Source organism: Thermobia domestica, chromosome 14, assembly GCF_964235325.1.
Source record: "Thermobia domestica chromosome 14, izTheDome1.hap1.1, whole genome shotgun sequence".
Taxonomy (NCBI): domain Eukaryota; kingdom Metazoa; phylum Arthropoda; class Insecta; order Zygentoma; family Lepismatidae; genus Thermobia; species Thermobia domestica.
Genome location: NC_137467.1, coordinates 72685422 through 72702870, shown reverse-complemented (window position 1 = coordinate 72702870; position 17449 = coordinate 72685422). Strand labels below are relative to the sequence as shown.

The window sequence follows — 17449 nt, the reverse complement described above, 5'->3', positions numbered from 1 at the left end:
TCAACTCGCTGGACATGGAAATCGCATGGTGGTAGACCAAGCTGTATGCTGAATGTAGTAGTACTTCTTAATGTCGCACTGTGAATGTGTGGGCCTAGCAATATCGTAAAGGAAAATATCACTCCTTATAAGATACCCTTTATAAAATATCACCTCATTCCTAGGTCTTGATTTGCTGCAACATTGCAAGCATATGTGCTAAAGTTTCGATCGACATTGGTGATCGCACGTCACTTCGAGAATTCCTTAACTAGAAGTCCCCGTATTCGAAGAATAACGTTATTTTACCGGCTTCTGTCAAGTTATATTTGACTGATCGTTGTATATACAGTATGGAGCTTCATGTATTTTCATGTTCATTATAATAGTGTTATTCTGTAACTTTTAAAACTTGTCCAAGTTTAACTAGTATCACAAGTAGACATTTATGTGGCCAAACATACTATGTTAAATTGAGTTAGAAACTCATTTTGTGCAATTTTATGACGGAAACTGAGAACAAAGGTAAAAGAAAATGTGAAATGAAAGTACATTTTAGAGATGGTGTTTCAGATATGTATTTGAAAAAGCCTGCTTAGGGAGTATCATAATAGAGTGATAAAGATATATTACTTGTTTCTTCCATATATGTTTCTTCACAAAGCTCAATCACTGATAACATACGGTTCGTACAAAGGCTGTGTTCATTATTCAGTAATCTGCAGTCAGGATTTTATTTGTTTCATATTTAACAAACTTCGAACTGCGAGGCATGAAATGAAATGAAATTTTTGAGTTTTACGTCCCACGGTTATGCCAGTTAGGCTAAAGGAGACGGTGATGATGAGAGATAAGTGAAATGGTGGAATGAAGAAAGTGGGAGGAAACGGGGGAACCCCGAGAAAACCCACGCATACGGTGTTTGTCCAGTACAAAGTTCACTTGGCGGGAGCAGTGTTTGAACCCGGGACCCCAAGCACCAGAGGTGAACGCTCTACCACTGAGCCACCGCGGCCCCAACGAACTGCGAGGCAGATTACTGAGAATTAGCAGCAAGGAAAGGAAGTTGCCCAGGGCCTACGGTATATTTAAAGGTATCATCCCGGCATTCATCTAGTGGAACTAGAAAACTGCTGGAAAAATATCAGGATGGCTCATGTCAGAGTTCGAATTCGATTGCTAAGAACACTAACTATTAGCCCATGATCGCTAAGTGTAGCTTGTCCATACAAGAAAAAAATAATAAGAAGAATGGTAGTCTTAAATGTTACTGGTACCGATAAGCTGTAATTCCACGTTTCACATGCCTTATATTGAAGTGGAACATCGCAAAGAAGCAAGCATTATGAGTTCCAAATACTTGGGTGATAACTGCTGTAAAAATCAATTTCAACGGGATTAAGTATATAAAAAAAGTGTGAAGTATAATTTTTAAGATTACACTTTTATTTCCGCTTGCTTAGAGCACTTCGAATAATTGTAATATGTGATTAATATATCATATTTCTTTTTTCTACAGGTATTGACAATGCTGCGCTGTATCCGGAGTATGTTCTTGCCATTCACAGTTCAAAACGTTTGCTAGTGGAACAGATTTCGCCGCCACCCTATATACTTGCAGATGCGATTATTAGCTTGACTTTAGCGAAAGGACAGAGACATGAGGTAAACACTTTCTATTATGATTTTCATGTGTCCACATAGGGATATTTTCATTCTTTCTTACCATATTTACATATTTAGTGTGTAGAATATCAGAATAGGAGAAAAAGAATACATGTAAAAATAGTCAGCACAAACATTTATACTTGCGTTTTAATAGTATTATCTTTAGACAAATTACCTCCCACATTCTCCTTTCACCAAATATTTATCGTCGTTCACTTCCTTTAGCCTAAAGGGCATAATCAAGGGACGTTAAACTGAAAGATTGAAATATTTTAGACAAATAGTCTTTTTTCTGTTACTTTTTAATGTTATTGTGTATGTGTTAAAACCATGTAAACAGTTTGCTGTGTTAGCCAAATTGCATAACACTGTTCCTACTGTGATACCAGGAGATGGATGCCTTTTTGAACGATTTTTTATGGCTTAATGACTAGATGTGACGTAGAATCCTGCCTTAGAATTCTGCTTTCCTTCATATTTTTCTTAACTCGCCAAATCTGTAGAAATCGCATAATGACAGACCAAGCCCATAGACTGAATAAAGCTTTACCTTCCAATGTCGTACTGTTACCTATGTGGCCTTAGTTAGATCGTAAAGAAAGATGATACCTTTCAATAGGATACCATGCCTCTAGGTTTTGGCGTGCTGTAACAATATAGAAATGCTGACGTTTCGACGATCATTGATGGTCTAACCTCACTTCAAGAGTTTCTTAACTATATATCCATCGTAATTAAAGTCGAAGAGGAATGTTCTTTTATCGGCTCCTATCGAGTTTCATTTAACTGACTGACTTTTGAAGGTAATTTTCCTTTACAGTCGCGATAAAGTGTAATAGTTTCGTTGTCATAGCAGGTTCAGAGCTACATTTGTGTCTGATGAAGTTACTGCTATAGATTCAAAACTTAACAATTTAAAAGTTTATTGTATTTCTGCTGCCCTCTACTTCAGTTGCGCTAGAAGCCTCTATATGTTCACGCAGCGTTAGTGATACGTTCAGTGATAGAGCGTTAATTTCTAGTGCATGGGGTCCATGGTTCGATACCCGGTCAAGTAAGTTTATGGTGACATCATCGGGATATTCGTGTTTCCTTCCACCGTCTCATTCATCAATTCTTCCATCATCATCGTCTCCCTTAGCTGAAAGGCATAATCGTGGGACTTTAAATTAAAAGTTTTTTTAATGTATCTAAAATGGTACTTAAATTGGTGAATTTTCATTGCTATGGTTTGTTTTTAAAATGTATAAGGAAGGTATGCTCATTTTTTTTCAATATGTATAGCAGTATGCTCATGTGAATATTGAAGGGTAAAATAAATGGAATGCGTAATTGACTAAGTGGAACGAGACTTTTTTTCTTTCTTGTGTGAAGTTAGTTGTGGCATGTATGAAAGTTTTTCATAATTGTAAATCTTGCTTGTGTCCATAGGAACATGTGTAAAAATTCCTAGTGATTTCCATTCGGTCGATCGCCAGTGTGGCCAAGTATAGACTAGTGATGGGATATCTCATCACTTTCAACAATAGACAAAGAATGAATATCAAGTTCTGTGTGCATGTAGGGAGAACTCCAGTCGAAACATTTAAGATGTTGGAAGAAGTTTATGGGAACAATTTCTTCCCCTGTTGCCGTGTTTTTGAAAGTCGTAAGAAGTTCAGTGCTGGTAGGAATTCTGTGGAGGATGATGAGCTGCAAGGTCTAAGCAAGTCTATAGAGAACAACCGAAATGATCAACAATGTTCGGGCTTTCATATTTAATTACCAAAATGGAAGTCTCAGGGGTAATATTAGAACGGTGAATAAGTTCCGGTTCTTCAAATAATAACAGAAGATTTAAAGAAAAGGAAACTGTGTTCACGTTTCATGCCCCGAAGGAACAAAAACTAGAAAGAATGTTGTTACCAATACCACATACCTGCTCCTTGTTTCCCCAATTCAAGTTTTTTGACAATATTCTCGTCCAGAAAGCAGTAACGAAGACCTTGAACACTATTATGTCCAGAACTTCCAGAAGTCATTCCATAACTCACTGCTTCGTGCAGCGCTGTGTGTGTTTATTTTAAATAAACCAAGGTTAGTTGATCTTGATCCCGCTTGTTCATTATATATGTAGTCCCAGCCTCGTTTGTTAATCTCCGCACTGTGTACACGTAGCTTTTATTGTAATATAAGGACTTCTAATTTTGTGTTCTGTCTGTGTTTTGTCAGGGTCGAGAAGGGATGACAGCGTATTATTTGACGAAGGGCTGGGCAGGTCTTGTGGTTATGGTTGAAAATCGCCATGAAAATAAGTGGATACATGTAAAGTGTGATTGTCAAGAAAGTTACAATGTTGTGTCAACGCGCGGGGAATTACGAACAGTAGATTCAGTACCTCCGTTGCATAGGTGAGTACATTAATGTTGATTGCAAGTTTGATTTTATTTTATATGAATTTGCTTCACGAAACTACATTAAATTAATCACTGAGTTTATTGTCTTGCAGTTCTAACGTCAAAACTATAAGAAATTGTGATGAATGCAAATCATAGGTAAATGCCCTCCCTACGGGACTAGTGGCTAGCGCGCGAGTCTTTGGTACATTGTTCCGGGTTTGGTTCCCGGTGGGAAAACATTGAACGCATTACAGTGGTTCAGATTTCACATTAAACTGTAGGCACATATCTCCTATAACCTCGGTGCTGAAAAGAGACTTTAATTGAGTTGAGTTGATTTTAAGTTTTAACATCCCGTTCAGCAGCGAGGCTATATGAGACGTGGACCTACTGATTAACGTGGAATCCAAACCACATGAGCTCCCGTCGGGAATCAAACCCGGGTCTCCCATGCCAAAAGCACGTACGCTAACCGCTTAGCCAAGAAGGAGCTCAAAAGACTAAATTTTAATAAAGAAACAAAAATTACAACAAGATAACAACAAGATAATAATGATACGTAGTGACATTTGCCTCCCCATTTCCCTACACACACACATATATACACACACTGAAAAAAGAGAAAAGAAAATTACGTACACTTTATTTGTCCGTTACAAAGTCCAGAGGTGAAATATGTAAACGTGAGAGTATTCTACTAATAAGGTAACTTTGTATTCTTGAATGTTAAAATTTTACTGTTCATCAAATAATGAGTTAACTCACCTCATAGTTAAGTATTTAATTAACGTAGTTTCCTAATATGTTAACCCTCGGACTACCAACGGGGGGGGGGGGGGTATTTTGTGCTCACCATAGGATATATTTTGTAATTACTCTTCTAATCATTTCTTTAAAATTGTAAGAAAATGTGTTATTGCTCAACATGTTTAGCTAAAGCGAATACCTTACGGTGGTTCAAATTGAACGTTAGTGTGTTTCATAAAATTTGCTATTTTAAGATGGTGGGCACAAAATACCCCCCGCTCCCATTGGTAGGAAATGCAACTGACATTTAGAAACGTCACTCCTAAATGGACAGCATAATAAATAGCTGTTAGTATTATCCTTTGTGCTGTTCACTTTAGTCTCTGTACATTTTTGTGAGAGTTTCTAATTTGTTTCTTTTACGAGTTATATTTAATCTTAACAGGTAAGCACAAAATGCCCCCCCCCCCCCCCCCGTCTGGGAGTCCGTGTTACAAAAAAAATACCTTGGTAGTGTGATTGTTAAAATATGTTAGTATGTTCCGAGTGAAACGTCCGTCTTCAGTATCAAGACAGTGTGATATATAAACCTATAGTTTAACGTGGAAGTTGAACTACCGTGCTAGCACTCAAGTCACTTAAGCACCTCCACTAGCCAAACTGTTAACATATTTGCCTTAATATAAATTAGTTCCGGGTTCAATTTTAAATTATGTTTGCCAGGAATTTTGGAAAACTCGTAGGATATTCAGTATATGAAAAAAAAAAATTTCGTATGAACTTTAACTTCCTATTAAGTATTTAGTGACTTTAAAAAGAAGTACAAATGATAGAAGAATATTTGCTTATTTTAATATTGTGTAATTTTTATTATTTATTTTCTAGATGATATTTCAGTTGACAAGGACTCAGCTTTCATTTATCTAAATTTAATTTTATATCTTCCATGGTGTTTGATAAAGGTAATTTAGGTAAACAATGGGCTTTCATTGTAAGGAATTCAATTCACAACTTGAACAAATTATAGTAAATATGATTTGACACCTAGTTTCCCAGCGAAAGAATTCTGGTAATAGCAGCAAGTACAAAAAAATCATAAAATATCATGATATCAGAGTTAGATTGAAGTAAGATAGTAGAACTGGTCGTTGAAATTTATAGCAAATTCATACTTCTTGCTCCATATTTTTCATGTCTTTGATGTAATCAGATGATTTAAACTTTCTTCAGATAGACAACAAAATTAAAGAATGTTTTGGGAAATACTTCATTACTTATGGGAGACATACGGAAGATATCACGGTATTCTCTGTTCAGTGTTATATTCAAGAAAACTGACCAGATAAAAGTTGAAGCCAAGTCAACCGAAATATCGTCGAGAACATAGCCAAACGGCGACCCCTGGGTTGAATCTGATCTGGGAGTACGTTTCATCCGGCCTGCGAATAAAAATGTATGATTTATTCCTTTTTTAAACTCCATACGTAACGGAAAAAGTTTGTAGCTAGCCATCATAATATACCTGAACCGACTCTTAGCTGATTTTGGTCACCAAATCCATTCTGCAAAGTAAGACGTTGTTACTAGACTTATTTTTAGGAAAATACAAATTTCATAAATTACTTTCAAATATGCGTAGTTCACTCCCTAATTGATCTAGCCTATAAATAGGATACGTAGAATAGAACCAAGATTCACAGAATAATAAATATACGAGGAAGAATCAGAAACTAAGGTTACAAAGCCGGTATTTCTGAAATTTCGTCTGTTACAAAAGAATGAGGAGTGTGCGGTAGTTTTAATATGTGGAGTTGGCAACTGTGCAGAGTTTCAACCAGCCGCCACCTACGGCGCTAGTTGTAGGTAAACAGAAATGGCGCGTGTGGAAAACTAGTCTCATGAAGAAGTCAGCTCAGTTATTCAATTTCTGTGGGCGAAACATGTAACCGCGGCTGAAATTCACCGGTAGCTGGTAGAGGTTTCAGGAGAAACTGTAATGTGTTGTCAGCATGTCTCAGAGTGGTGTTGAAAGTTTAAGACCATCAAGCTATTGAAGCAGTTTCACTGGGTTATCATAGACCACCCTCTATACAACCCGGACCTCGCTTCAAGCAACTTTCACCTGTTTCCACATTGAAGGAGCACCTAGGAGGCCATCAGTTCGCTTCAAACGAGGAGGTGAAACATTTCGTGACAACATGACTGAACACGCAAGAACAGGAATTTTACCAGGAGGGAATATTGAAATTCATCCCACGATGCGACAAGTGCCTCAACCGATATGGAAACTATGCCGAAAAATAATCTAATGTACTATCTGTTGCTATAATGGTTGTATGAAATTAAATTACACGTTTGTAACCTTTCTGATCACCTCTCGTAATGTGCTTTTAAATTGCCATCATTGCATACATATATAGGGTGTTTCAAAACAACACCGACAACGCTTGGGAGATGATTCCTCACCGACAACGCTTGGCAGGTGATTCCTGACACCAAAATAAGACAAAAAGTATAGACCAGCCTGGGTGCACAAATGCTTCCTTTCGGAGTTATAGGCTACCGAAAACATGAAAAAATGAAATTTAAAGATCCATAACTCCAAACCTATGGGGCCTACCGTAGTCGGGTCAAGACTTTACTTAGGAATTAATATGTGCTCTATCCAAAAATACATGTTTCAGAATCCTAAGGTACTCCCGCAACAATTTCTGTACAGGTAGTTTAGTTACGGGCATATAATCTGAATTACTCACTAACTACCTCTATAAAACTTCTTGCGGAAGGACTGCAGGATTCAGAAGCATGTATTTTTGGATAGAGCACATATTAGTTTCGTAGTCTTGACCCAACTACGGTAGGCCCCATAGTTTTGGAGCTATGGACCTTTCAAGTTCGTTTTTTTACGTTTTCGGCAGCCTATAACTCCGAAAGGAAGCATTTGTGCACCCAGGTTGGTCTATACTTTTTGTCTTATCTTGGTGTCAGGAATCACCTCTCAAACGTTGTCAGTGTTGTTTTGAAACACCCTGTATATATGTATAGTTGTAAACCTGGGGCCCCACAAAATGTTCCCAATCGGGCCCTGCCAAATTGTAAAACAATTATGAGTCAGTATTCTAGAACTGTTCACCGCTTGAATAACTTTGAGTGAATAATTTGGATAGTTCAGAGTGCAGTGATTTAAGAGATATTAAAATGGTCTTGATTTTTCTCTTGAAAATTCAGATCTAGAAAGCGAATTTTCTAGCAATATGTATCAATTTTTTTTAAACTTTAGTAGCACGCAGACTTGTTTACATTCAGTGGATTCTTCTAGTGACTTTATGAAACTATACAAGATTTATAATGCATGAAATGCTCGTACTCATTTTACAGAAGCAACAAATCATATATATACAGGGTGTTCATTTATCATGTAGCCAAAATCCATTGGTGAAATCCTTACCTAAACAATTAAAAAAAAAAACAGTCCAAATGAACATAGGGCGAAAAACGCGTTATTCCAGTTATGAGATGCCGAAATCGAGAAAGTTGTAACTCTGATGCTGCCTAGCTCGAAATCTATGAGAAATATCAAAAGCAGTTAAAGAAGTATTAGAGGAACTAGTACACCGTCTATCTAAATAATCATGTTTCAAAGTTGAGACGTATCGGCGCAACGGATTTCATAGAGGAAGCTGCGGTGTAGGTTCCGCTCTTCCATCTCTCTCTCTAAAATCATGTGCACCGGTACAACCCAACTCTGAAACATAGTTATTTAGATAGACAGTGTACTAGTCCCTCTAATCGTTCTTCAACCGCACTTGATATCTCGCATAGTTTTCGAGCTAAGCAGCCTCAAAGTTACTTCGCCCTTTCTTTATTGTTTAGATGTAAGGATTTCACCAGTGGATTTTGGGTACATAATAAATGAACACCCTGTATATTGATTTTTAATTTGTTTGACCTCCATGTATGATAGGTCTAAGAAAAAATGCTCAATATTAAGATGAGCAAATATTCTTTTATTATTGAATTGGTGTAAGAATGCGATCTTTTACCTATACATTATATTATGGTATTTATATTGCATAATATTTCATATTATTTCTGTTTTAATTATATAGGCAAGTGATAATAGTGCTTACGCAACTTGAAGGAAGTGGTGGCTTCTCAATTGCTCATCGCCTCACCCACCGTTTGGCAAACTCGGAAGGCCTCCATGATTGGGGTCCTCCGAACACCAGCCATTCGCCACCGATTGATAAGCAAGTGGAAGGCCTACACTCGCCAAGGCTCATTACGTAGCAGCGACGGTGCTTTGTATCCAGCTCAGTGAAGCAGTATTATCTTAATCCAGTGAGGTGGCATGTCATGTACTCGTGAAATATGTATATACAAAGTCGCTCTTGTCTTCGAACTACTCTGGAAGAATACAAGAGCCTTGTTGTGCCATGCATCTTATGAAAAGAAGAGTGCCAGATATTCTCTCAAGCAAGAGGTTAATTCAAGTAAGAGAGTAATTTTAATTTGTCGAATGTGGATGTTTAGTCATAGTTTGTTGATCACCCGTAAAAGCTTTAAGGGCTACTGAGGGTCCTTCACATACGTTGCACAAGTTAGGGAAAATACATGAGTCTTGAAGACAACTAGTGCTTAGTTCATTAAAGCATTCCACAGTGCCATTTGATATTAGTACTATTAACAGTTGTGCATAACTTTCAGTAGCATGACTTCAAACGTGCAGTAGATATGATGAATGTACGAGAGAAAAGTGTTTGCCATGCTATAATAATGCGTGTAAAACTTTTAAGGCCTAACGTCATTTCTTTTCTAGATAAATAACATAATAGGTAAAACATGACATCCATGTTACAGAAGCTCTCAAAAGATACAGTGAAGTGATACTCGTGGTTAGTAAATAGTTATCTTGTTGAATGTGGAAAGTATAAGGAAAAAAATATAATTTATGAACAAAACCAGCGTAGCAAGTTTGTAGGGTTTAATAAGAAGAAGTGTTATTATCTTGTTGCGTAAACCATTTTAAAAAAAACGGTTAAAATTTAAAGATATTTATTATTCCAAATGAAAGATGAAATGGTTATCCATTGGAAGAGGATCAGAGTCGATATTATTGAATTTTGTGTGATAAAGGTGATGATGAACTTTTCATACTTTTGAAAATGTACTATTTTTAATAGAATCTCATGTTGTTGATCTGAAGATACCATCAGATTTTTCTGTATTACTATTATTAAATAAAAGATCTATCAAGTAATAATTCGTTGCAACAAAAGTAGGATGATAAAATAAATCTGAAAACAATAAAAAATAATAAAAAAATAGTATTCAATATTGCTTATGCTGTAGTGTTTTTTAACGAAAAAAAAAGAAAACCAAAAACAAATTTCGTTTTTATTGTGACAAAGATTTTTAGTGTTATGTGAACTTGTTGAACAGTAATTGGTAAAAAGTGAGTTTAATTTCACATTGTGAAACTATGATAGACTTCCAAACTATGCCAATTCAATACTGAAACCGGAAGTACTGCATCTAAAATTTTTGGTCACAGTAGGTAGATAGGGTCAGAGATAGAACCTGTTCTTCGGACGCTTAATCCATATCAAAAACAGTTTCTTGCTCTCTCTTACAATTAGAATTATCTAGAAATTAGTATTGAAACCGGAAGTTGTTCCCTTTGGAAGTTGTACGTGCGATTTCAATAGAAGAATAAATGCTGAGATAAAATCTATTCTTTGAATCCGAAATTCATATTGTGTGCTGAGATATAATCTATTCTTTGAATCCTAAATCCGTATTGCGTGCTGAGATAAAATCTATTCTTTGAATCCTAAATTCATATTGTGTGCTGAGATATAATCGAATCCTAAATCCGTATTGCGTGCTGAGATAAAATCTATTCTTTGAATCCTAAATTCATATTGTGTGCTGAGATATGATCTATTCTTTGAATCCTAAATCCGTATTGCGTGCTGAGATAAAATCTATTCTTTGAATCCTAAATTCATATTACGGTTTCAATAGAAGAATAAGTGTTTAGATATAATCTATTCTTTGAATCCTAAATCCGTATTGCGTGCTGAGATAAAATCTATTCTTTGAATCCTAAATTCATATTGTGTGCTGAGATATAATCTATTCTTTGAATCCTAAATCCGTATTGCGTGCTGAGATAAAATCTATTCTTTGAATCCTAAATTCTTATTACGGTTTCAATAGAAGAGTTGTGTGCTGAGATATAATCTATTCTTCGAATCCGAAATCCATATTGCGTGCTGAGATAAAATCCATTCTTTGAATCCGAAATCCATAGTGCGATTTTAATAGAAGAATAAGTGCTAAGATAAGATCTATTCTTTGAATTCTAAATCAGTATTGCGTGCTGAGATAAAATCTGTTCTTTGAATCCTAAATCCAATTGCGTGCTGAGATAAAATCTATTCTTTGAATCCTAAATTCATATTACGGTTTCAATAGAAGAATAAGTGTTTAGATATAATCTGTTCTTTGAATCCTAAATCCATATTGAGATCTCAATAGAAGAATAAATGCTGAAATAAAATCTATTCTTTGAATCCTAAATCCATATTGCGTGGTGAGATAAAATCTGTTCTTTGAATCCGAAAGCCATATCAAAAAAATTATTTGTCACATCCTATTACTATTTTTGCCCTGTGAAAATCAATATTAGATTCGGAAGCGATAAGTAGATTTTTGCTACCTCCGGTTGCAATAGATATATCAAATCGGAGATGGAACCTATTCTTGCGATGTTAAATCCATATAAAAAAATCTACTTCTCGCTGTTAATGTTTATTAATATTATTATTATTATTATTATTATTATTATTATTATTATTATTATTATTATTATTATTACAACCAGGGTTAAAACCACATACCATTGCTTTCCACCACTTCCGGTTTGAATAGACGAAACTTATTCTTGGGATGCTGAATTCATATGAAAAAAAAAAAAAAAAAAAAAAACTTGTCGCCCTCTTGTACAGTTTTTGCTCTATGAATATCAATCTTGAAACCAGAAATTTCTATTGCATCCGGTTCTAATATAGAAATAAGGCTGGAAATTGATTCTGTTAATCTATTCTTAGGACACTGAATCTATTCCAAATAACTTCTTCTTGCTGTTTATAATTGTTTTTGTTCTATGGTGATCAAGTTGAGACCGGAAATAGTGGATTTCTGTCGTTTCCGGCTTGAATGGAGGATTAATGAAGGAGTTAGAATCGCCAATTGTGATGCTGAATTGTTTCGAAAATACCGTTTCACGATATGTCTTTAACTGTTTTTGCTCTGATACCTGTCGATAGCCAAACGCGACGGACTGACATTGCTCTTCTTTAAGACTTGCCAATGTTACGAATAGCCTAGTTTGGAAGTCTAATAGATAGACCAAAAGTATCTTTTTCTAGGAAAGCTTTCACGAGGTTAATTATTCGATGTTTTTAAAATAAACATTAAGTACAGCAGTATTTTTCCTTCACATTTTTTTAAGACTTTATATGTGATATTGATTGTATGCTCAGTAGTGATTTTTATGCTTCATTTTTATTTGCGTCTTAGATATGAAGCATGTATTTACAAAAAGAAAGAAAAACTTCACTTTGTAATTTATTGTAATTCTTATTATTTACCTGTTTTGATTCTTTCTCAGATGCATTGTGATATTACTCGGTACATTATGTGCAGGGGTCTGCGCGGATACAAAATACCGCATTTGCCACACTTCCTATCCGCCCCCACGTATGCAATATCTCCATCCACATTTGCATATGGCGAGATAAGATATATTTGCAGCTTATTTGTTTGTCTAAGAATTATCATTTGAAAAGTAGTTTTTAACATGAAATTGTAAATGCATACTTTGTGTAGTATGGTAAGATTTTTATGTTGTTTACGCAATTAAATATCATATACAAAATAAAAGTTTCACCTGAGTCAGTTAGAGCCTGTCTATCTCAGGTGTGCCCTCAGAAAATATGCGAAATATGCTTCGGCCCCATTCCCGCCACCCTCTGACGGAGGAAACCCTCCTTTTGGTTAGGGAAAAGAAGGGAATGACCACAGCTGTATTGCCAGTTTGTCATTCAGTCGTTTGGTCTTGACGAGTGAAGATCAGAGGCCACTTACACTGGCCAAAAAGACAAAGCACAGCGAAGTCCATGAAATAATCAATTGTGACAACGCTTCCGCATGCAGCAATTGAAAAATCTCGGTCGCAGCAACTTGTCCCTCTTTCTTCGAGGAGGAACGGGAAAACACATATCGACAGCCGCGCCACAAGGGGCACAATTGAAATAGAAAAGTGTTACTATCCCCTTATATTTCAGTTCCTTTATCCTGGAAGCATCTTCAGAGGAAATTTGCCCTTGAAGCTAGATCAACTTGTAATTACATGCTTCTCTTGTTTTTCTTCTTCCATGTAGAGCTCATTCGTGGCTAAGCGGTTAGCGTACGCACCTTTGACGTGGGAAACCCGGGTTTGATTCCCGGAGGGAGTTCATGTGGTTCGGATTCCACGTTAATGAGTAGGTCCATGTCTCATATAGCCTCGCTGCTGAACGGGACGTTAAACTCAAAATCAACACTTCTTCCATGTGTTTAATGGATGCCTCATTTCAATGTTGGCTGTAAAATTCCTGAACACTATTTAAGCACACACTATAATAAAAATGTATTCATAGGTCTATATACAAAAAATATTATTATTTGTGACTTGAGAAAAGTAACGATTCCTCATTTACAGCACCATGAATCATAGTGACCAATCCCTGTTGTAAATTTTCGTTTCTTACTATTATGAAAAAGAATTACTGTAAGGATTTTTTTTCCAGTGATGAGAAAATTTGTGCTTTTTAAACTTTGAATGTGATTTAAGCAAATTTTATGGCATTTCCAAGGTTAATAATATGATTCCAACCCTTACCCAAAGTTCCTTGCTCAAAATTGAATTCTGGCACCTTTATCCTAATTAATTACGATTCATCCGTTGCGTCGGCTCTATTTGTGATGACGTTTTATGGTGTACTTTTACCTTTTTCTTATGGTATTTTCTTTGACGATGTTTCCAGAATATAGGATCTGAAATATAAGGAAATAATAACTCTAACTGATGCAAGGTATGTAAAACTTTTAATTTCCTATTGTAGCTTTGTAAATTATACGATACGATTTGATTAAATTCAAATTAACATTAAGTATAATTTTCTTGAGATTTTAAGTAACTACGCTAATTAAAATGCAGTAAAATCCATGCAGACACATACTACGAAAGCAATGAAAAAAAAAAAAGTAAGTTGCGCACAGTCCTCCCAAATGCAGATTTCTGACCAAAAAAAAATGGTAAGTTAATAATATCTACCAAAAAGTTTCAGACTCATCAGTTTTTTAAACCAAGTACTAACAAGCCATGAACGGTTTTGTTCAGAACGCAAAGGTGAGAATATAAAAGGTTTTTGTGAGAGAAGAAAGAAACACCAGTGAAATAGTTTTTGTATTGACCCGAAATGGTACCAAACATACTTTATTAAGACAAGAAGGCAGTAATAAATATGAAATGATCACAAGAATTATTGTTTGTCGCTAGTAACAGCAATTTTATCTGCCAAGAAAATAAAAAAAATATCCCCTAAAGAGCTGTATTGATGCGAATATCCGTATCCGCGCAGACCTCCAATTATGTGTATTATTTTTTCTTGTTTCTAAGGCTAGTATCAAAACACACGGGCATAAGTTTTGAAAATACCAAAGATTCTTTTTTTTGTAAGTTATTTTGTCAAACTAACAAAAGAAAGATATATATACCTAGAATACGTATACAGTGTGAATGAGGTTGTATTTTTTCCCCTTGATCTATTAATACTGAAGAGAGAAAGATAGTTCAGAATAGGAAAAGGAAAACTTTAAAATGAATGAATTTCTCTTCGTGAAAGTTTAGCCAAATATGAAATTTCTAAAAATTGTGTTGGTTGTTGGTATCTTCACCATGTGGAAATATTTAATAACGACAGTGTACACCGTATTCAATAAAAGGTTATCCATATATTTGTATGGTATACTCCTGCATTTTCTGCTAATTAAATTATTGAGACTTAAATTACACTCTGTACATCATAACTGGATGACGAAGATTTCACTATTTAATCCGGCTATTCTAAAAGTAGCTATTAACTGTAGCCGCTTTTGTTTTGGCTCTTTTGTGAGGCTGATTTTAGTACTGTTTAATTACTTTTATTGTTGTAACTATGTAGAAATTCTAAAGAGGTTATTCTTAAAGAAAAGCTATATTTCACGCAGACGTTTTTAAGAATATTGATAGTATTTGAAAAATTTCATAATTGTGCATTATTTTCGATAGATAAAAGTGTAAAGTAATTTTTTAAGGTGGTGTCAAATATATGGATAACCTCTTGAGATAATATTTCAATGGCAACCAGTGTATCAAAAATACGAAATTTTTGAAATTACATTTATTCAATGGTACACTATATAAGGCTCATAGTAATTCGATAGAAATTAACAATGGTTGTATTTCGCCATTTTGAAGTAAGTGACAAATTAATTAGTGTCTTCTCGTAAACGAAAATGAGGGGGAGATGCTTAGTGCTCTTTGGGAATATGTTCAGTTGTCCCTTAAGAAAACATGATCATCGTAGCTGCAAATATACTATGAGATATTTCCCGTCTATTCGTCTTAAATATTAGTAACAACGTCCGAGATCCGGCTGTCAAGCTCCAAAACTCTTCGAGATACGGTGTGTCTGTTGTGTGTGTTCTGCCCGGATGTGAATTCTAGTTCATTTACCGTAACATAGCTAGGTGAGGCCTCTTTAAGCCAGTAAGGTAGGGTCAGTGTGGCTAGTTTCTTTCCCTGTGGTTATGGGAAACTGGATATTGAGAGCTGGAGTAGTGAAACAGGTTGAGGATTAGAATTAGGGATATTACGTATATAGAACTGTGTAGTTATGTGTTCATTACACAGGTAATCAGTCGCTTGTACACGTCAATTAATATTCCTGTGATGGGCCTCAGTGATTCACTGATAGAGCGTTCAGGTTTGGTGTGTGGGGTCCCTGGTTCGATCCCAGCTTGCGCCAAGTAAACTTTTGTGGTGGACAAACACCGTGTGCGTGCGTGGATTTTCTCGCGGTTCTCTCGTTTCCTCCCACGTTATTCATTTCCCCCATTCCATTCATTTCTCATCATCACCGTCTTCTTCAGTCTAACCGGCATAACCGTCCGACGTAAAACAAAGAATATTCGTTGTTGTATAAGGACGTAAAAGTGAAAAGATATCTTGCGGCTACGAACGAATGTGAGAATTCACTGGGTTGCCCACGTATGTATCTGGCCATAATAGATAAAATAGAGGTAAGTACTCAAACAAACGTCTAAAGCATCTTCTATAATTAACAATATTCAAATTACTCTAGAAATAAACGAATCTATTTCAGGATATGGACAGAGATTCTTCACACAGTACGCGGTTTAAAAATATATCGAATATCGTGTATAAATGCCTACTTGTAAGTGGATTAATTAAATGACCGATGTTATAGTTTGAAACTTATCAATTTCAGATGTCTAATGAAACCAAGGTAATTTTGACTTCACAGCAAGTCTATTTCTGGGATTGGTAGTATTTTAATATGAATACTAATATATTTCTACCAATTACTGATATAGCATATTGTAAACAACGCGTAAGAAGGGCATGTACCGAAATTACATTTTCACTATTTATTTAGAGGTTTACAGGACCAAATTGTTGTGTCCCATAAGAAGGTTTTGTTGTTAAAAGTTGGAGATCCGCTTAGGCATGATTGCGTAGGGAACAACTGGCTTTTCCACATGGTGAAGTAGCCAACAAAGAAAGAATATATAATACGAATAACAGCTACAAGAAAAGGATCTGAACAAAAACTAAGTTTCCTTTATTAGCAAGCAATATTCATTGGGTGAAACATCATTCAAAAAACTGTGTCAGAGGATTGGGTGACATTGAAACCAATTTAATTTTCATATTTGCTAGACAAATGGTAACAATATAACGACACGAAGTTGAGAATTATTTGAAGTTTATACAGGAGTTGTTTTCACGTCCACTTGAAAAGTGACATTTGCTTATTTTAGAAGGAAGAAAAAATAAAAGTGAAATGTGGTTTACATTCTATAATGTAGGTGTACATTTTTAAAGAAACAAAAGTAACGAAATGTGTTTCTGCAGCTGGTAAATAAAGTAATTTATCGTTATTGTTTAAGTATTTGACACATATAAAGGTTGTCTTCATTTAATTCTGTGTTGTGCCCTTCCCTTTTTTTAAAATAGTGGAATCAAATATTTTATATTGTGATTAAGTAGGAAAACAGATCTTTGACCGAAAATATATACTCATTTCTAGGATATACAGAGTGTTAATGAAGTGTTATAAATTTAGAAGGTAATTCCTTATATCGAATGAAATTAAAAATAAAAATAAGAATAATAAACAAGGGTCAGAAAACCCCTTTCGGAATTATAAACTGTTGAAAATGCGATCCATCACGTTTTAGAACTCCATAGCGTTAAAATTATGGAGCCTCTCGCAAGCAGTTCAAGAACTACATTGGAAGTTCTTTCTATCTATATAACCATGTTTCACAATCTCCCGATA

The 17449-nt window shown here is 35.3% G+C and overlaps 1 protein-coding gene across 1 annotated transcript in view; it reads left to right on the top strand.

Annotated features, from left to right (window-relative positions):
• LOC145669725 (calpain-D-like) overlaps window positions 1–17056 on the top strand; it is a 92026-nt gene extending 74970 nt beyond the window's left edge. The window contains exons 10-12 of the mRNA XM_081738047.1: window positions 1499–1644; window positions 3859–4037; window positions 8882–17056. Coding sequence (XP_081594173.1) covers window positions 1499–1644; window positions 3859–4037; window positions 8882–9062 — 506 coding nt within the window. The 3' untranslated portion in view covers window positions 9063–17056. The remainder of the gene's footprint in view (window positions 1–1498; window positions 1645–3858; window positions 4038–8881) is intronic.
• The last annotated feature ends 393 nt before the right edge of the window (window positions 17057–17449 follow it).